The sequence below is a fragment of the Crinia signifera genome, chromosome 8 (assembly GCF_055691185.1).
Source record: "Crinia signifera chromosome 8, ASM5569118v1, whole genome shotgun sequence".
Lineage (NCBI taxonomy): Eukaryota > Metazoa > Chordata > Amphibia > Anura > Myobatrachidae > Crinia > Crinia signifera.
Genome location: NC_139224.1, coordinates 68010007 through 68031517, shown reverse-complemented (window position 1 = coordinate 68031517; position 21511 = coordinate 68010007). Strand labels below are relative to the sequence as shown.

Below are 21511 nucleotides of genomic sequence, written 5' to 3'. Positions count from 1 at the left end.
AGCTGCTGCACAGCTGCACTCATTAATCACTGACACATTTTAAAAGATACACAGATGGAGCTAATTAGCTTACTTGTGATTCTGTGAGGAGACCTGCAAAACATGCACTGTTGGTAGCTCCCGAGGACTAGGGTTGGCTACCCCAGCTCTATGCAATATCCAGCATCTTCCCAGTGTTCCACATGGATAAAAGGAGGAAAACATGGTTCCATCAATGACACAACCTTGCACATACCACTTACCGGTGTGCTTTTCCTCTCCACTTGTATGGTTGTGCTGAATCAGGGTTGATAGCAATAGCCTTATCACAGTCGCGGATAGCTGCATTGGGTTTTTGCAACTTCACATAAACGCTGCAGAAGATGAAATAGGTTGGTTAGTGCTAGATGTTTCTTATAAGAGGAAACCTGAACCTATCTGTTGTCAAATGTATTTCTTTTTTTTTTTTTTTTTACAGATTAAAAAATTGGAGTAAAGCTTACATTTGCTTGTTAACAAATCATGTTTAAAATAAGGAGTTTTTGCAGAGAATTGAAAACTAACATTACTAAATAATGTGAATTGTTTGTGGCAGTGTAAGCACCGAAGCAATATTGTGGATCACTGGTATAATACCAGTGCATGCACACATCTGCAAGCATGCTAATTGTGCAAAACCTGCATTGGCTGCAATGGTATTTAAAACGTTTGTTTTTTTAAATGGGTCAGAGCAAGTTTAACCCCTTTCACATCGCATGTAAATACCTGGTCTAAAGCAGGTTTGTGGTGTGAAAGCAGCATCAGTGACACGGCCCGCACCTCCTCCCTCATCTCCTCTCCGGCGGTGACCCCAGCTCACTCTCCGGATGGGGACCTGACACTCGCTGGCTGCTGGAGGTAAATGGGGGGAGGGATACTACCCCGCTCATATCCACTCATCCCCCAGTACCTGAGGCAGGGGATACTGAGCTTCAGATGGTCCCCTCTGAGCCAGCGTCGTGCATATTTAATGAGTTGGCCGCTCATTACATATGCGCATATGTAATGAGCGGCCGGCTCATTAAATATTCACGGCGCTGGGGACCAATAGTGCTCACTGCTGCCTGGGTACCATTTCAGACAGCAAAAAATAGGGTCTGAAACAGGTAGGACCCAGCTTTTTTACCGTTTTAAAATACCAGTTATTTTAAAATGGTAAATTCACTCTGGACCTTTCAGACTGCACATATTACCATTTTGAAACTGTAAAAAAACAGCAATATACCGGTTAATATTTGCGTCTGAAAGGGGCATTAGTGGGTAAGATGAGCTAGGACTCATCTGTATTGGGTCTGATTCTTAAGGTGGCCATAGATTTATCTTCAGATCTGGCTGGTTGGAACAAAAACATGGTTATGGATGAGAGCAAATAACAGTTGACCATTTGCTTGGAAGTGCTGAAAAACTGACAAACTGTCACTCATTCATTTCCAGGTGTTTGTTTCAACCAGCCAGATCTGAAGATAAATCTTACTAGTGTATGGGCATTAAACGGTGGGAATAAAGCAAAATGGTATATCTAGATACAAATTAGCTTGCTCTTGTTTTGCACTCATTGGAAGTCTGAGAACTTCAATATTATAATAGAGAAAAAATATAATATTTTTTTTCCAATCAACGGTTTAGAACAAGAATCCATAGCCAAGTTTAAACCACAGTCTATAGTTTATCCTATATACTGTAGAAGTATTTTTTTAGACTGTTTCAATAAGGTTGTTTGCAATGAAATTGACCAGGCATTTTAGAAAGATAAGAGGAAACTGAATCTATGTTATCACACTTTAAAAACCTTGAAAGATGATAAAATGATCATCATTAAACCATAATGGGAAGGGGCTGTTCTTATGAGGAGGGATGTCTATATGGAAGAGGTTTTTTTAGACAACTTAAAGACGGAAACACTTCTAAAAAAAAAAAAATTAAAGGGTGATCCAACAAGGAAAATGGCAAGGCACTTCTTGATCTTGCTACCAAGGCTCTTGGAAAAACAAATCACTACAAATAATGAATATGAATTCTAGGATATTAAAGATCAATTTATCACTTTTCAAGCTTAGTACATCTTGCCCTTAGTCAAGATCTAGTCAGGCGATGTGCCAGATCGCGCATAGTCAATCAGGGACATATACAAGGAGCAATCCAAGCTTAATTTCTAAGCGACCTAGACAGATCGCTTAGAAAATGGGGATAAAATTGCCTCGTATGTATGCCCTCCAAAAGGGCATACATACGAGGAACATGGTTCAAAAGTAAATAAACTTAAAACACAGCAAGTGCACCCAGCTGTGGCAGATTATCTTATCAAATCTCACCTTGCTCTTTTTGCATATAAAATGGAGATCTGAGGATTGAGCTTTATGGCTTCAGTAAACAGATCAATTGCCTTTTGAAGTTCACCTGGAGAATGAAATTAAAAAAAAAGGCTAATTTAATAGTCACAATGTCAAACAGCTATACAGCACTTTTGTTAACGATCAACATAGGAGTATTTATTGAGAATACCAGGCTGACCATTGTAAGCTGACTATTGATATTTTGTTAGATTTTAAAGTAGGAAGACTTTTAAGTAGGGAGAAAACAGTTACATAGCTTAACGCCTGGACCAACTGTGATGTAACACCTGTCTTCTTCATCTCATTACAGGTATTTCACTTTACATGCCATTGCTAGTATTGAGTCAGCATCACTCTGCCTTGCATACTGCATTATTATAGGTAATTGTGCAATTGTATTAAGAATTAAAGTATTAGAATGTATTAGAGGCTGTGATGGTATGTAACCTCTTACCTTTTGTTTACCTTCGTTTTATTGCTAGTGGGAGAGGGGCACTGCCTGGGTCTCAATCAATTAACTTAAGGGGTGAACACACTGAGAACTTTAAAAAAGCAGATTTTGACTAGATATGGACAGCGATGATGTCAATTATCGATGCGGGGAAAGCCGCTCAGTGCATACACACCGAGCGGCTTTCCCCCTGCCCGGCGCAGAGGGCAGGTTTTGAGCGGCTTTCAGCTCAAAGTTGGCCATTGTGTATGAGCCTTTAGTCAATATTGTCTAGCAGAAATTGCTTAGCATAAATTGACTGTGCAGGCAAGACAATTTTGACTAGATCATAGATTATCATTGCTTAGACAAAATCACTTAGTCAAAGGCTTGCCTGCATCTCAAGTATTTCATCTGCAGCATTAGTTTGACTGGAGAGAAGTTTTAAAACCATCTCCTCTCCTATTTTACAGGTAGATTAATCACATTTTGAACATCTGATGCTTTTCATTTAAAGAACAGTCTGCATTGTAAATGGTTTGATACTGGGAGCCTGCATCTTCCCCTACCATTAATTAGCTTGCTGAGCAATTTGTCCAAACCCCAGCCCCACCCCCTGTACCAGCTGACCCAGGGCTGGGCAATTGCGGCCCTCCAGATGTTGATGAACGACACATCCCAGCATGCCTTGCATCAGTTTCAGCATGGCCACATAGCAAAACGAATGCAAAGCATCCTGGGATGTGTAGTTCATCAACATCTGGAAGGCCGCAATTGCCCAGCCCTGATGCTGCTGACCCAAACTTTCCTTTAAAATTGGAAATATTTGGAAGCCTGCTCAAGGCTTGCCTGCAACTCAAGCATGTCATCTGAAGCATTAGTTGACTGGATTTGGACTTACACCCACACATTGCATCATTTTATTTTTATTTTTCACCAATTACCATCTCTACCAGCCTCTAATACCCCTTTTACACCAGAGGTTGGACCCGGGATATTGCCTCTCCAGTCCGGGGCAGGGCATGGTGTAAATGGGCTGAAAAAAAATAACACGGGTACTGTTCCCCAGGAATCTGACCCGGCAAATGTTCAGGGTCGGACACGGGGCTTATCCGGGGCTCAGGGTGGTGTAAATGGTCATTATCCGGGTTATTTGGAGGGTAGAGGGGCGCGAAGAGCTGATTGGTGCTTCTGCAGCTCTGGCAGATGATGTAATCTGCTGGAGACCCGCACAGGGCGCATGTAGCAGCGCAGCAGCAGCGTAACCACGCTCTGTGCTGCAAGCACACTCCACACTGTGTTTACAGCCTCATCTGCTGCAGCACACACTGGCTGTCACGCAGTGTGTTCCACTTTGGCTGACCCCAAACCTGATCTGCACCATCATGTCTGCAACTGCAACACAGCTACTCCGTCTACCATCTTTGCTGCAATGCTGGGAGCAGAACCCACCCCCTCCCTTTTCCCTTTCTTGTGACCTCATCTCAAACAGCCCAAAGGTCCATTTTTAATGACGCCAGCAAGGAAAGACAGGGCTGATCCGTTTTCAGTGTGAAAGGGCCTTACCCGGGAATAACCCGGATTGAAGTGCAGTGTAAATGGGGTCTGAGGCAGGGCATGCCCTGGCAATATCCCGTGTTCGATTTCCCGGGTCCTATCCGGTATTCTGGTGTAAAAGTGGTATAAGCTGATGAAAGCTATGTATTACTTTTTGTTTACTGTTTCTTTATCATGATTTGTAACATGTACCTCCACCCCCACTGTATGCAAAGCCTGTATGCTGTTCCAACACTGGTTGCACACCCTGCCAGCAACAAGCTGGCAGGGCGTGCCAGCTATGGAAGAAAACTGCTATATAAATAAAGTTATTAAATTTTACTGCTGGCTTTGTGCAGCATGATCAAGATGGCACCGCAAATGGCTGCCTAGGAACTGTGCCACTAAGCCATATGTACCCCTGTGTCACCCCTGTCTCAGACATTGCATAGCAACCTAAAAAACTGTACTGCCCCTGCTTAACTGTTACCTACCTGGCTGTTTGCAATGACCAGTGGCGCCATTGTTGGCTGCCTACTGTGCAGCTCTGCAGGTAGGTGTTCCCTGTGTGATAACTGTACTGTCTCTGCTTATATTGTTACCTACCTGGCTGTTTGCAATGACCAGTGGCGCCGCTGATGGCTGCCTAGGCGCTGTGCAGCTCAGCGAATATATGTTCCCTGCATCTACAATCCCCAGGGCACATCGAGCATATACCTGTATGTGTTATGTATATCTGTACTGTCACTGTTTAACGGTTACCTAAACGGCTACGCAAGTATACCTGGCCAAAAAAGCTGATTCTGATCATCTCCAGTGCATCCAGCCAAAATCTCCCAAAATTGCTTAGTCAAAATCTCCCCGTGTGTACACCCCTTTAGAAACAGCTTTTAGTATTTATTGAGAATACCAGGCTGACCACAGCCTGGCTGACCATTGATATTTTGTTAAGGGGTGTACACACGGAGTGATCCTTCTAAGTGATTTTGACTACATAGTCAAAATTGCTTAGAACAGTGGTTCCCAAACGACACTTGCAGGGGTGCCACGGTTTGGTGGTCCAGGACCAATTCAAATTATTTATTGTCAATTAGTTATGGGCAAAACCAGTGCTGGTGGCTGCCAATCAAAAAATATGTGTACTAACAGAAGCAAATCCTGCCCTTTACCACATAACTGACCCTAAGAAGCACATATAAAAACACAATCTAATTATTTTAATATTTTTCTCTACATTTTTTGGGGGCCTAGGGGTGCCGTAAAATAATTCTGATACTCTAGGGTGCAGTGATTCAACAGATTGGGAACCCCTGGTTTAGAAGGTTAGTAAAGATCTGTCAAGGTTAGACAAATCTCCCTATAATATCGCTTAGTAATAAAAGAGTTGCCAGGCAAGAATATTTTGACTAGATCGCTGGCTGTGTAGTCAAAAATCACTGCTATTCACTGCTGAGGGAGATATTCACTAGGCGATCTGCAATGAATACCAACCAAGTATGTTAATTCTAGTATAGTCAAAATCGCCCATAGACAAAATCGCTGTTGTATCTAGCCAAAATCGCTTAGTTAAAGTCGCTCACTAGCAAAAATCATTCGGTGTGTACACCCCTTTAGATTCTAAAGTAGGAAGATTTTTTAAGTAGGGAGAAAACAAACCGTTACATAGCTTAAAGCCTGGACTTCGCCTTGACAGAAACTGCCAACCAACCTGACATCTTGGTATCAAAGTGACACAGAAAGACAGAAAACAGCAACTCAGTTGCTCACTCCATACTCACAACATACTACACCTGGCTGCTTAATCTGGCTATTCATCCATAATATCACCATTTCTACAACTGCTAAAACATTGAATATCACTCTTTATGCTTGTATGTGCAATGTCTGTTTTGAAAATGCACAGCTGTACCTCTAATTACTTCACCTCTCCTGCTCTTCCATTGATAGTAGATGTCCCCAAACATTTTATTCTTGGCCCTCTTCTCTATCTCTAAACGTCCTCTCTGGGTGAGTTTATTTGCTCACTTGACTTCCACTATCACCTCTATGCTGATAATACTAAAATCTACCAATCCTTTCCTGAGCTCTCTCCCTCTCCTCACTCATATCTCCAACTGTCTCTCTGCTGTCTACTCTTGGATGACGCAGCGCTTTTTTAGACTTAAAATATCAAAGAGTAAGCTGACCTCTTCCCACCCTCCTGCATAAAACCTGACCATCTCTCATCCTAACCGGTTTATGCTCACTTCTTTTCCTTCTGTCACCCGTCTGTCTGTCTAACCCTCCCCTTTAGAATGTAAGCTCTCACAAGCAGGGCCCTCTCTCCTCATGTGCCTTTCTTAGAATATACTGTATAAACCTCTGCCACCCTGATGATTGCTTCAGTGTAATGTCCCCTGATGCAACTATCCATATTTACCATGTACTTGTCCTAAACTGTCTTGTAATGTAATTTTGTTTTGTGTTTTTGCTCATAACTATGCTCTGTAAAGCGCTGCATAATGTGTGCGCTATATAAGAAACTGTTAATAAATAAATAGTTACAATGAATAAGCTGATGGCTTTTTTTATTTTATTTTTTTTTACACATGAAAAATATAAAAATGAACAAAGGGGTGAGGAAACCTATAGAACAGGGCTGGGCAACACCGGCCCTCCAGATGTTAGTGAACTACACATCCCAGGATGCTTTGCATTAGTTTTGCTATGTGGCCATGCTGAAACTGATGCAAGGCATGTTGGGATGTGTAGTTCATCAACATCTGGAGGGCCGGTGTTGCCCAGCCCTGCTATAGAAGGAGAGAAAAAGGTGAACTACCAGGTACAATACATTTATAGAACATGTAGAAAAGACAGGTTATTATATATAAATTGAAATAACCGGTGAGGTGCCAAATTCACTGCAAGAAAAAGCAAAATGATGGTATAGTTAACATTGTATTCTATTAAAAAGGAGCAAGTCAATAACTTTGTGAATTAACACTCCAGGAACAGTACTCTTTAATGCAGGGGTGGGGAACCTTTTTTGTACCAAGGGCCGTTTGTATGGGCCCATATGTAAAAATTTCTCTTACAAATTGTCCTGCTACAGCCGTCCCATGCTCTGGCGACTGCTGCCGAATAGGACTGACAGTCTCTGGCTGCTGTTGATTAAGTGGAATCTCACGAGAACTACCGCCCTCTTGCGAGAATTCCCCTGTGCTTGACTCCCGGTAAAGCCACCGGCAGAGTGGGCTGGCCACTCAGACCGGCTATGGGGGCCGCATACGACCTCCGGTCCTGAGGTTCCCCACCCATGCAGAACGCCGCACAGAGGCGGGCGCCCTGTATCCCATAAGAACTCAGCGAAAAGGATTTACCGGTAGGTATTAAAATCCTATTTTCTCTTACATTCTTATGGGATACAGGGAAGTCGTTCATAACGATGGGGATATACCAAAGACATCAGAACGGGCGGGATTGTGCGGAGATTGCCGCAGCACCGCTTGCCCAAACTGAGTATCTTCAGAGGCCAAAGCATCAAATTTGTAAAACTTGACAAAAGTGTGTTGGCCTGACCATGTAGCGGCTCTACACGATTGTAAGGCCGACACTCCTCGGGCAGCCGCCCAGGAAGTCCCCACTGAACGAGTTGAGTGGGCTTTCAACCCAGCAGGCATAGGAAGCTTCGCCACCACATAAGCCTGTTTAATGGTTGCACAGATCCAGCGTGCAATAGACTGTTTAGAAGCAGGACGCCCAATCTTTTGGGCATCATAAAGGACAAAAAGTCCATCAGTCTTACGAATCCTTGCTGTTCTCCTGATGTATACACGGAGAATCCTTACCACATCCAAAGATGTCGGCACCTCAGAATGAGGCCCACTAGCAGGAACCACAATTGGTTGGTTCACATGGAACGCAGACACTACTTTGGGAAGAAAACGTGGATTTGTGCGTAATTCTGCCCTGTCTGCATAGAAGATTAAATATGGGCTCTTGCATGTTAACGCCCCCAGCTCAGAGACCCGCCTAGCCGAAGCCAAGGCTACTAAGACCACCGTCTTCCATGTGAGATATTTTAACTCAATTTACTCCAGTGGTTCAAACCAGGAGGATTTTAGGAACGTCAGAACGACATCCAAGTCCCATGGTGGAGTAGGGGCCACAAAAGGAGGCTGTATATGCAATACTCCTTGCAGAAATATCTGCACTTCAGGTATATTAGCCAGGTTCTTTTGGAAAAAGACAGATAATGCAGATACCTGCACCTTCAAGGAGCCTAAACGTAGGCCCAGATCCACACCACATTGAAGAAATCTGAGAAATCTTTCAAGTTTAAACTCTGCTGGAGTAAACTTTCCTTGTTCACACCATCCCACATATCTCTTCCAGATATGGTGGTAATGTGCGTCCGTTACCGGCTTCCTTGCACTCGTCATGGTCTTGATGACTGATGTGTGAAATCCTTTTTCTGTCAGGATCTGCCGCTCAACTTCCAGGCCGTCAAACGAAGCTGTTCCAAGGCCTGGAAGACGCACGGACCTTGCATGAGCAGGTCTCTTTGCAGAGGTAGGCGCCACGAGTCCCTTTGAAGACTTAGCAGATCTGGGTACCACGCTCTTCGTGGCCAGTCCGGAGCCACTAGAATGACATCGGCTCCGTCTCTCTTTATCTTCCTTAACACCCGAGCCACTAGGGGAATCGGTGTTAAGACATAAATCAGGCTGTTGAACGTCCATGGTATGGAGAGGGCGTCCACTCCTTCTGCCTGAGGGTCTCTCGCCCTGGAGAAGTACCTGGATACTTTCCAATTGTGTCTTGATGCCATCAAGTCTACTAGTGGGGTCCCCCACCGAGCCACCAGAGCACTGAACACCTGGTGGTGCAGATTCCATTCCCCGGGATGGAGCTCGTGGCGACTGAGGAAGTCGGCTTCCCAGTTGTCCACCCCGGGTATGAATATGGCAGATAGAGCCTGACAGTGACTCTCTGCCCAGGACAGGATTTTTGTTGCTTCCCGCATGCAGGGCCTGCTCTTGGTCCCGCCCTGCCTGTTCAGAAATGCCACAGTAGTGGCATTGTCTGATTGGATGCGGACCGCATGTCAGCTGAGGAGATGGGCTACCTCCAGAAGTGCCTAATACACAGCACGTAACTCCAAGTTGATGTGGAGGCATGTTTCCCATAGGGTCCATTTGCACTGAAAGGACTGACCCATGGTCACTGCACCCCATCCCAGGAGGCTCGCATCCGTGGTGACTAAGACCCAATCTTGGATGCCAATCCGACGCCCTGCCAGTAGGTTGGGCGTATGGAGCAACCACTGTAGCGACAGTCTCGTCCGAGACGACAACCCAATCTGCTGATGCATCTGGCGATGTGAACCGGACCACTTGCTCAGGAGATCGAGCTGGAAAATCCTGCTGTGAAACCTCCCGAATTGGAGAGCCTCGAAAGAGGCCACCATTTTTCCCAAAAGGACAATGCACTGGTGCACTGACATCTGTTTTTTTTTGGGATGTGAAGGTAGGCGTCTTTCATATCCAAGGACGCCAAGAACTCCCCTTCCTCCAGTGCCGCTATCACGGCCCGCAAGGACTCCATCTTGAACTTGGTTACAGTCAAGAATGGGTTCAGGGATTTTAGGTTCAGTATTGGGCGTACTGACCCGTCCGGTTTTGGGACTACAAATAAATTTGAATAATAACCCTGCCCCATCTCCAGGGGAGGGACCGGGGTTATTACCCTGGCCTGTACCAGTTTTTGGATTGCTTGCTGCAAAACCGTTTGGTCCTCTGGGGACACTGGAAGGCCTGATTTGAAAAACCTCTGAGGTGGTTGTATTGCAAACTCCAGCTTGTAGCCTTGCGAAATAAGAGCCCGTACCCAAGAATTGAGGCACGAGGCTTCCCAAACATGGCCGAAGAACGCCAGTCTGGCTCCCACCTCGGCCGGAGCTATTGGTGGAGCCCCACCGTCATGCTGCGGTTTTTCTTGCAGCTGCCCCGGATGGCCGCTCTGTGGTGGCCGAAGCAGAAGGCTTCCTGAATTTACCACGGGAGCCTCTGGCAGCATTAGAACCACCCCTGGCTTTTGGGCAGAATTTACTGGTCCGAAAGCACTGCTGGGTGTGAGATGGAAAAGGACGCTTGGGCGCCTGTGGGGTCGATGGCAGGAAGGTGGACTTCCCTGCTGTGGCTTTAGTGATTAACTCATCTAAATCGCTCCCAAACAACCTGTCGCCAGTGAAGGGGAGGTTTTCTACACTCCGTTTGGAGTCAGCTATCCACTGCCGGAGCCAGAGGGATCTGCGCCCCGACACCGCCATGGCTGAGTTACGGCCGTTAATGGCTCCTAACTCTTTCTGCGCCTCACACAGAACTTTAGCGGTGTCCTGAATATGGTGTAATTTTTCAGACACCTGCGCCACTGTCATGTCACCCAGAAGGCCCTTCTGGATCTGGGAGGCCCATGTGTATATAGACTTTGCCATATAACAGCTTGCTAAGACTGGACGCTGACACGCGCCACTAGCAGTAAAAATGGACTTAAGGGTATTTTCAACCTTTCTGTCCGTGGCGTCTTTCAAAGACGACGACCCTGGTACAGGAAGCACCATCTTTTTTGCTAGACGAGACACAGAGGAATCCACCTCCGGTGGCTCCTCCCACACCTTGCGTCCCGCAGGATCAAATGGAAACGTGGCTTCAAATTTCTTAGTCACTTTAAACCTCATTTCTGGGTTTTTCCATGCTGACTTGAAAGTATTCTCCAAGTCAGTCTGCTCAGGGAAAACAACCTGCTGTTTTTTCTGAGTGTCAAAGAAAGAATCCCCTTCAGAGGACTCAGCTAAGGGAAGGTCAAGCACCTCCCTGATTGCCATAATTAATGGCTCAGTTCCCCGGAGCAGTGACTGTAAAGCATCAGGCTCCTCACCCCCGCATCTGCTTCTCCAATATCATCATCATCATCATCATCTGCACCAGAGTCAGGGGTTTGAGAGGGTGCACTTCTCTTACGAGTTACCCCAGGGGAAATTATATCAACTCTGGCAGAGAGGATAGTAAGCTCCCTCTGCACCCTTTGGGTCTGTGCTGCTGTAGCAGCTAACTGTGTAGTTACAGTTTCTAGCATGGATTTCATCCCTGCTGCCCAGGCAGGCTCCTGTGAGCTGTCCTGTGTGCTACTTTGCTGTCCAGTAAGCTGTGGGGGAACCCCACTACTTTGTGGGGACATGCATGGCCCACAAGTAACTTGTGATGAAGAAGCTGGCACAAACTTATCATTGCACACCATACATGTAAGTTTACTCACCATTGTGACAAACAAACAGTCTCCCCTCACACACAGAGCAAACACAGTGGATATGCAGTGTGATTTAGACAGATAATTATTATGTGAAGTACTATCTGAGTAGTTTATAGCTTAACAAGCTAGTGGGGTAGTGTACATAGGGTAATGGAGGGGACCAATACACCAAACAACCTGAGCTCTCCAATTTTAAGAGCTGGTAAACAGTACAGTAATCTAACAGTACTTTACAGTGTATGCAGGCAAGTGTACAAGTACACAAGCGCTGAAAACCTGAAGCTGTCTCTGCAAGCAGATTCCCTCTGTTCCACACCACTGAGGAGTGTCTGGAGCAGTACAATGGCGTTTCCAGCAGCCAGGGAAGAAGCAGGAAGCAGGTTTTGTCGCCCTCGCAGAGCTATGGTCCCACTCTGGGTAAGCTCCGCCCAGCGTAATGGCGCCGGAGCTTACCTGCATTTTTATACTGAGACTGACATTGAAGAATGTCCAAACCCTTTGGTAAACTGCCTTGGACAGTACAGGAGGCAGTACCCTGTCCCAGTGTAGGCAGGGGGTTGCGCGGTCCCTGTTCAGGGCACCGCCGATACTGCCGCCGCCATCTTGCCGCACCGTTACCCGGGGACCCCACGGCGGGGGACCCCGGGGTAGTACTCACCACACGAGGTCTTCAGACTGGACTAGGGGGTGTGCGGCATGCCAGAGGTGTGCGCGCTGCAGCGCAATGCCCGCGGTAACATCACCCACGCCGGACAGTGGTCCTGTGGCAGGGACAGCTCGGTACCATGAAGTGGCCTGCAGCTGAACCCTTCCCCCAGTCTCCCACGACGCAGGACTGCTGTTAAGTCCAAACAGCAGTCCCAAAATAATAAAGAAATTAAACAGAAGACAAAACTCTCTGGAGCTCTTCCTGATGCGTGCTTCTCCTGAGGCACATTTCTAAAACTGGTTAGAGGGAGGGGAGCAGAGGGGAGGAGCCAGTACACCCTGTATAAAGTTTTATAAGTGCCTATCTCCTTCGGATAACCTCTTTTCCCCATCGTTCTGAACGACTCCCCTGTATCCCATAAGAATGTAAGAGAAATTAAGCTTTCCTACAATTACACTATGGAAACCATTTTTTGCCAGTACTCCCCTTCCCATACCTCATTGCTTAAGAAATGGTCTGGTTGGCAGGAGTTCCTCTCTAGAGGTTCATGACCTCCGTCACATGTGCAGTTGTATTTTCTCTATGTTTTTCCAATAGGATTTGGCTTTTTCATTCTACTGTACATTCCTGCAAATGCCACCTATTTTGAATATATGCTTGGACAGCTACGTTCTGCATATTGTTATTTGTACAATGTGCCCCACCCCCTCCTTTCCCTTTTTTCTGTATCCCCTCCCTTTATTTTTAAAACCCAATAAAAAAAACAAAAAAAAAACCACTTGTTAAGGAAAGTAAGTAATATCCAGCATATTGCCCTGTTTAATATAGTTTTAATGCTTAGGGCAATATAAAAGAAATGCTTGTTCGTGACTAGAAATCTGCTAACAAAGAACTTGTACACTGCATTCGTCCAGTCATCACACAATTACTATAAGGACTTGCTGACTTGGACCCCACCACTCGCGTGAGATGGTTACAGATGGTACCCGATAAGAACTGTCCAGAACTGTCTACGTGCATAAGTCTCTGATTGGTTTAAGGCATGGGTGGAATTGGGTTCTGCAATGTGCAAATTAACATCATTGTTAAATCATTTGAGTGCGGCAGCAGCATCACGAGTGAGCTCATGACAAATAACGTGCAAGTGAATGCTGAATGTCACTTTATTGTAATGTTGTTTCTGCCATTATACAACTTTGAATTTGGAAGCAGCTGTTCACGTTGTTTTTCTTCAACAGTATTTATTCTGATATTTGTGTACTTGTGATCAGAGACCTTCCATTGCATTATACTCACCATCTCCCAAAGCATTAATTGCTTCAGCTTTCTTTTCATTTGCCTGGTCCATCATTTCTTCTGTAACCTGAAAAAAGATACAGGTTATAAATAGCACTGATGTTATTCCACAACACTATGTAATTGTAGTTATAGAAGATTAACAGTAAAAGACCAAAATTACCTCTATGTCATCATTTCCCATTTCTTGAGGAGCATCTTCATCTGGAGCAATTACTCCTTCATTATCAATATCTGGAACAAACAGAAAATAGATTAGTTCTGGGACATAAAGATGAAGGTTAATGAAAAGAAAAAAGTAACCCATTGTATTTTTAAATTTAGTTATACACAGAACCCGAATAGGGTGCATGCCTGTTTCTGTGGGTCAGAACATTCCTGAAGATTTTACATCCCTACTTTGGAACCTCTAAGACGGACTACATTTTTAAAAACTACATGTGATGTTCATTATCCATTAAACAGAGGTTACATACCTGTTACCAGCTTAATTCGGGCTAAAAATAACCAGTTATTGCTAATACAAAGTGTGAAAAGAGACCCAACCCATGAAGAAAAAAACGTCCCCAATGGCACATAGGGGTTTAATCCTCATGGTGCAGGGTCATATGTGAAAGCACCTGTGAGGGTTCTTTAATCCCCCAGACACAAAACAGATGATACCGAAATAATATTTTTTCACTGCCCACAGAAATAGATAATATACAGCAGGGGTTCTCAAATCGATCTGCAGGACAACACACAGTTCAGGTTTTCCACAGGTGAAGCTAATTATTTCACTTGTGATGCTGTGAGGGGACCTGCAAAACATGCACTGTATGGGGTCTCGATGACAGAGTTTGAGAACCTGTGATATACAGGAACAAGGGGTATTTGTTGCCTAGAAACAATATTAAGGTAGCAGTCCAAATAGCCAGTCCATTTAAAAAAAAGTTCCACCAAAAATACACAGAGAATTTAAAAAGGACAAACAGTTGCACACAGCAAATGTATCACAGATTTCACACAACAGTGATAATGAAGGAGTCCGCAGGAGCAAATTGCAAGAACACACAGGAGAGTTGTTGAGCCCTAGACGATAAAATGAGCAATGCCGCTCATTTTATCACCCAGTATGTACGCTGTACCCCTCAACCAATGCGCACCAACACAGATTGTAAAGACCCCCTCTGACATCTATGTCTGTCTGCTCTACCCCCATCGTTGCTCGCTTCTGCAAGCGTTTATGCAATTGCTTATGTTGGGTCCCCTTGGCCTTTGATATCGGTGGCAGCAAGGATCGTGTGTATGGGCCATAACCCTGGGCCAACGATTAACACAAGGACCTGATCTGTGCAACCTCTTTTAAGATCTATCAAAGTCCCATGATGCTGTGCTCACCTGGTGAAGTTGCAGTTTCTTGATTGGTGGGTTCCTTTACAACACAGGTCTTCAACCTGTGGCCCTACAGATGTTGTGGAACTACATGTCCCTCATTTTTACAAGATGAGGGACATTTTTACAAGATGAGGGACATTTTTACAAGATGAGGGACATTTTTACAAGATGAGGGACATGTCCCTCATTTTTACAAGAGGTCTCCCTCCTAGGGGAGACCAAGTTTTAATACTAGGCCTCCGGAACAGGAAAATGCCTGCCACCAGGTATGCCGGCTCACTGCGGCCTCATCAGCTCTTGCTGCAAAGCTAGGATAGTGAAGCTCAGTGTGTCCAGTTTGCCAGGTAAAAAATTTTTTGGTATAAACGTAAATTTTTAAGGGGGAAAATGTGCTCTGCCCCATTAACAACATCCTCCTCAAACAGTCTGCCGCTGACTTGCTGGCACCGCAAGAATTGATTCCATGTACAAGACATCTATTCACATTAAAGATAGAGATAGAGAGTTTGGGGGAATCTTTTTACTTCTGTAGGTGCTACACATGCCCCCCATCAGTGATTTAAAGGGGCTGGTCTGCCCCCATTAGTGACACCTTCTGGGCTGGGCCCCACTCCCCATTTCCATGTTCACCCACTTCAAGTTCTATTAGGAACACTAACTTTATTGTAAACAGTTATGTGCAACACTGAGCAAGGAAGGCACTTCCCAAGCAAAGCCAAGAAAAAAATTCTCCCCTCTCTCATGGCCTAGGTTTAATCCAGAGCTCTGCGGACTGCTGCCTCCCCCAGCATTTTCCCAGGGAAACAGAATGCAGCCATATTTCTGAAAGTGGCATACAGTGGTAGAGGTAAGGCTGCATAACACAGCCAGCTAAGCTGCTTCAGGATGCTCTAAAGCTGGGGTAGCCAACCCTAGTCCTCGAGAGCTACCAACAGTGCATGTTTTGCAGGTCTCCTCACAGAATCACAAGTGAGCTAATTAGCTCCATCTGTGTATCTTTTAAAATGTGTCATTGATTAATGAGTGCAGCAGCTAGGTTGTCTGGAAAATGTGAACTGTTGGTAGCTCTCGAGGGCTAGGGTTGGCTACCACTGCTCTAAAGAACTTCCCTTCCATGGTCAGGAAAACCTTCCTGTAAAACTTGATGCCCATCTCTGGAGTTCAAATTCATGGCCTATTGGCTCAGGTCCAGTAGTATCAAGCAAATCTATGATCACACTGCACACCTGGTCACAAAAAGGTATTAGTTTCTTTTTTTTTTTTAAATAAAGTGTGAAGAACCCGGGAGCTTGGATTAGGATTGGGCTGAAATACAGCAGAAAACTGCTTCCAGCTCCATATGTATTAATATGAAATAAATTATTATTTTGTTGTTATTACCCAACGTCACAGTTAAAGATAATTTATTGATTCTCTCTGAACCCAAGTTTTTCCTCCTCACCTTAAGTATCTCTATGACAGATCAAAATAAATTACTACAGCAGGTTTCCAAATTGCAGCCAATTAGCAGAACCCCTATACAGTCTACCTTACAGACAGCAATGTCACTCATATGGTATGTATACGAGATGGAGTATATTATGGCTATACTATACCGATCTCGTAAATATTTTAAAAAAAGAGGCCCTTGGTTAGCCTACCAAAATGCTTGTTCACAGTTTGGCATTTAATCTTCTAACTTTAATGTATTTATATATTTTCAGGATTGAGTGGGCGTTCTCTTGTTTTTTGGTAGAAAGTCAGCACATACTGTATGCTTTTAAATACATTAGTGAAGCAATTCTTATTTTTACAATGACTAAACCTTGCTCAATCATTTACATAATGCAGCAACTAATTTGATCCTTGTGCATTGGTTTTTGGCATTACGTCTTACCCAAATCACTCTCTTCACTCTCTGGCTTTGGAGGAGTTGGGGATCTTTCTTCTTTCACAGGATCATCCTAGAAGAATTAAAAAAAATAAAAATAAAAAAAAGTAGAGAGAAAATGAAGCAAACATTAGTAGATAATACTTTGCAAAAGGTATGCAGAATGTGAAAAACAAAAGTCAAATGAAAAAGTAGCACAAGCGTCTGCAGCAGGAATAAAATAAAATAGCTGTGTGCTTCTTCTCTACTTGTTTGCTATAATTCAAAATTAATATTATTCTTAGTGGTAACTAAAAGTTTACATACACAAGTACAGATGTGTCCTCACACAGTTCATCATTGCTGCAGTAATACCAAATAACCACACTAGACATGCCAGATCCAGTTAGAGTCTACAAGTGTCTTCTTTTAACCAAAGATAATCTTAATTACACAATGAGACGTGCTAATAAATAAGATATGTGACACTAGTATATCCGAGTGACTGATTCTAATAATCTGCATACAAAGTGCTATGACGCAGCGACCATGGCTTTTCTAAACACAAAGTTCCATTGTGCTTTGTATGCAGACTCAGGGGCAGATTTATAAAGCTTGGTGAAGTGATAAATTGGCTGTTACTTTATAACTGGCCAATAAGCTCAGAACTGTCAAGATACAGTCTGGGTTTGAAAAGGGACAGTTAGGAGCAGATTGGCTGGCAATAAAGTACCAGACACTTAATCACTTCAGACTTAATAAATCTGCCCCTTATTTGCATGCAAATATATAAGTGTTGCAGATTCATGTAACAAAAAATACCATGACACAAGAAGAGTTGCATGGGACCTGGCAGCTCATTCGTGCCAGACATCTAGTGCTGCAGGTCGTATTGGGTTTAGACATATGAGGACACATCTGCAGGTCCAAAGCACAGGACATCCAGGGAGGCTTCCTCTGGGGAAGAATCTAGGGTTGAAACCTCAAGCCGAAAACAATCTAATGTACGGCCTCCAAATCTGGTGATGAATCCTGGTAGAAGATGACTTGTGAGCATTAAGCATGATTCAAATGAGAAATGAGAGAACCCTTTAGTTTAGAAGAGAGGTTTCAAAAGCCAAAGCGAGATGAACCAGAACCGAATGGAAGAACAGGTCCAGAGGTAGAAAATAAGGCTGTACAGGGAGACACTGTATGGAGAGGCCTAGAAGATCAGCATTCCAAGCCCATCACAGCCAATATGCACTCTATCCATGAAATAGGATGGAAGACGCATGAGGGGCAAAGGGGGTCTTGGAACCCTTGGATTTAAAACCCTAGAATCTGGAAAGAGACTGTCCCTTTGCTTTTCCCTGTGAACAAAAGGAGTGCAGATGACCTGGGAGCTGCCGCAGAAGGAAAGAAAGCCACCTTGGACACTGCTAATGTGCCCACTATCTTCACGATCAAAAAGTACTCTAAAGAAAACTGAAAGCATCAAGGGCTTCTTAAGATGAAGCCACAAATAGCGACCAAGCTGGCACCGTTTACCAAGACCTGCACACAAACTCCTATGTGGCCGCACACACACATTAGCTGTGGGGCCGCATCTTCCGGGTAGGACCGGATGGCTGGATTTCAGAAAGAACACATACGTTAGAATGTATTTGTTAATACAGTGCGAAATCCGGTGGGCAGTGGCCGGATGCTGTTCTGCAGCATCTTACCACAATGCGGCATGAGACCCCACACAGCTTTCTTGCGGCCTAATGGATCCCACTGAATGGATGGACATCACCGGATGTCATCTGCATCCTAATTTTCCGTCCGAGCATGCACGCATATGTAAGCGACTTGAAAAGTCACTTTTATATGCATGCACCTTTCAAATCTTGCATATTTATGTATTTTTTTTAATGAAAACTACGGTCACTTAGCCATCTAAGTGACCATAGATAGCACAATTAAATGCAGTTATTCTTGTTAGTTGACTTTGCAACCATAAATGTCAATTTTTTTCAAGTTTGCAAACCTGTTGCATGAACATCGTGTATCATGGGAGGACTAACATTTTACATATGAAAGTTACTTGATGTCTGCCAGTGCCATGGGTCAATTTTTTGTTGATAATTTGGCATGGATTCTAGCACGTAAACCTACCGATTCCACGTAAACAGTAGAATCAATAGATATTTTCTGCACACTAAATTGATTTTGCAGTGTTTATGCAGACATTCAGGCCAACTTCCAGGATTTACATGCAGGGCAATTCTTATCAATGGATTGTTCCAGTGCATCGATTAGCCACTAATTAAATACCCCCACAATGTCATCAATGGCAGGTATTCAATGCTGTTTGTGAGTGGTGACAGCGAGCAGGGCTTCCTGCTCGCTGTCACCACTCACCCTGACAGCATTCAACACAGCCCCCTCATACGCCAATTTCCCCTCGCTCCGTTTTTTGAGCGAGGGGGAATTGGCGGATGCGGCTCCAGAAGCAGCGAGACTTGCGGCTAAAAACTGAGAGTTTTCTGCAGTAGCCGCGGGTCTCGCTGTTTTGGGGAATTCTCGCCGTCCTGTGATGGCGAGGATTTCCCGAGAACGTTGAATAGAGCGAGCGGCCAGGGGTTAAACAGCGAGGATCGCTGGTTTTCTGCAATCCTCGCTGTTTAACCCCCTCGCCGGCCGCTCGCTGCGGCATTGAATACCCCCCAATGTATTTGATGTCCAGGTAATTTAAATGTAGCAAAAATATTTCAGTATTTATAGCAGATCACAGTGAAAAGCCACCAGTCTGAAAAATCAGGTTCACCGTTACATTACCTGTTTTGTTTCCGTAGAAGACTCTTTAGAAGGTGGGGAGGGAATAGATGCTCCTAAACTGCAAGAATAAACAAGGTTTTAAACACATATACCAGTGGTTCCCAAACTTCATCAAAATATTTTCAAGGCACCCCTAGGCCAAATGTTTCTCATCAAGAAATTCAGAAAAAAAATTAAATTAAGTGCATAGTGTTTATATGTCACAGTTATCTGGTGAGGGACAGGATATGCTTCTGTTTGTCAACATATATTATGATTGGCAGCCACAAGCACTGGTTTTGCCAGGTACATTGACCATAAATAAATATGAATTGATCTTGGTCCACCAACCCAAGGCACCCCTGCAAGTGTCCTGAGGCACCCCAGGGTGCCTAGGCATACAGTTTGGGAACCACTGACATATACAGTATACGATACATTCATACAATTGTAAGCCATAGAAGAGGGGAAAAGAAGGAACTTTCCAGTCTTTGTTTAAAAATTTGCAAAAAAGGCACACATTTGAGTAACCATACCAAATGGTACATGGGACCCTTTCTTTCCCCCTTTTCCTACAGGGCAGAAAAACAAACACACACCACAACAACATCCTATTGGCCCATACATAACAAACAAAAAAAAAAAAGTCCAAAACCAATAACTCACAATGTCCCCATAAAATAAAGAGTCAATTACAGTACAGAAGAGACCTAGATCCTTATACAGATCTGATCGCAGTACAAATTTGTTCTCAAAATGGGCAAAACCATGTCCACTGCAGGCAGATGTAACATGTGCAGAGAGTTAGATTTTGGTGAGTTATTTTGTTTCTGTGCAGAGTAAATACTGGCTGCATTTTTTTTAAACTGCAATTTAGATTTCAGTTTCAACACACCCCACCCGAATTTAACTCTCATATGGATTTGCCCATTTTGAGAACAAATTTGTACTGCGATCAGATGTGAATAAGGGCCCTAATGTCAATGACAACCGATAATAAAAAATAAAAAAAAAAGTGCCCCCAGGTGTAGAGTTAAAAATGTATTTGTGGATCCGATGGTACACTTGACAACTACTCACAGCACACTAGTATGCCACAGCACAGTGGTTGAAAAACGCTGCTTTAGGCAGCCATGGATCATTACAACAATGGCAAGGACCATGTAAAATGATAATCTTGTCAGATTTGTGATAGAGTATGGGATATTCTAACGTCTGCCATCCCTCTCCGCCGGCTACCGCATCCATACTAATCACACATGCACTAACATATGCGATTAGCAATGTAAAAGGACATCTCTTTTGATAAGAGCTGTCCTTTGCATCCGGTGTGGCGAGTCCCATAATTGCCTGCCTACAGTTATACCCCTTTCACACTGCAGCGATAACATGGTATATTGCCATTTTTTAAGAGTTTCAAAACGGTCCTAACTGCCAGAATGAATTTACCGGTTAAAAAAAACCCGGCATTTGAAACCATGTTAAAAGAAGGATCCTACGCATTTTAAAGTCAATCCATTTCGCAGTGTGAAAGCCTCACATCCTGTATTTTGAACACGACTGTGCCACAGAAGGTGATAGGCTGTCTCCCTGCCTGAGGAGACAATCCTGATTCAGAAAACAAGAGAAGTAGCATTGGAAGTAGTGGAGAAACATTGCTGGCATATTTCTACAATACAGAGCATGCAGTTATGGCAACATGGGCTGATGAGGTGGGGAGGGAGATGCTTCGATAAGAGGGGAGGCAGATACTGTCAGACAAATCACTGGCACTGTAAAGGATTCTCTAATGTATAACTAAAGACATTTGTAATTGGTAAAGTACTAATCAACTGGCAGGCTTATTTTTAACTATGATAGAAAAATGTGAGCCATAAAAGTCCATTACAAATGACATTACACTGTTTTCTATGGGTGAAACAGGTTCAGGGTTATTCTGGTTCACTCACAAA

The 21511-nt window shown here is 44.0% G+C and overlaps 1 protein-coding gene across 1 annotated transcript in view; it reads right to left on the bottom strand.

Moving 5' to 3' along the window:
- ST13 (ST13 Hsp70 interacting protein) overlaps positions 1–21511 on the bottom strand; it is a 53097-nt gene that overhangs the window by 27843 nt on the left and 3743 nt on the right. Inside the window, exons 2-7 of the mRNA XM_083156640.1 lie at positions 19581–19638; positions 16806–16872; positions 13716–13786; positions 13553–13619; positions 2331–2415; positions 243–353 (exon numbers count right to left, since the gene is read on the bottom strand). Of these exons, the coding sequence (XP_083012766.1) occupies positions 243–353; positions 2331–2415; positions 13553–13619; positions 13716–13786; positions 16806–16872; positions 19581–19638 (459 nt within the window). The remainder of the gene's footprint in view (positions 1–242; positions 354–2330; positions 2416–13552; positions 13620–13715; positions 13787–16805; positions 16873–19580; positions 19639–21511) is intronic.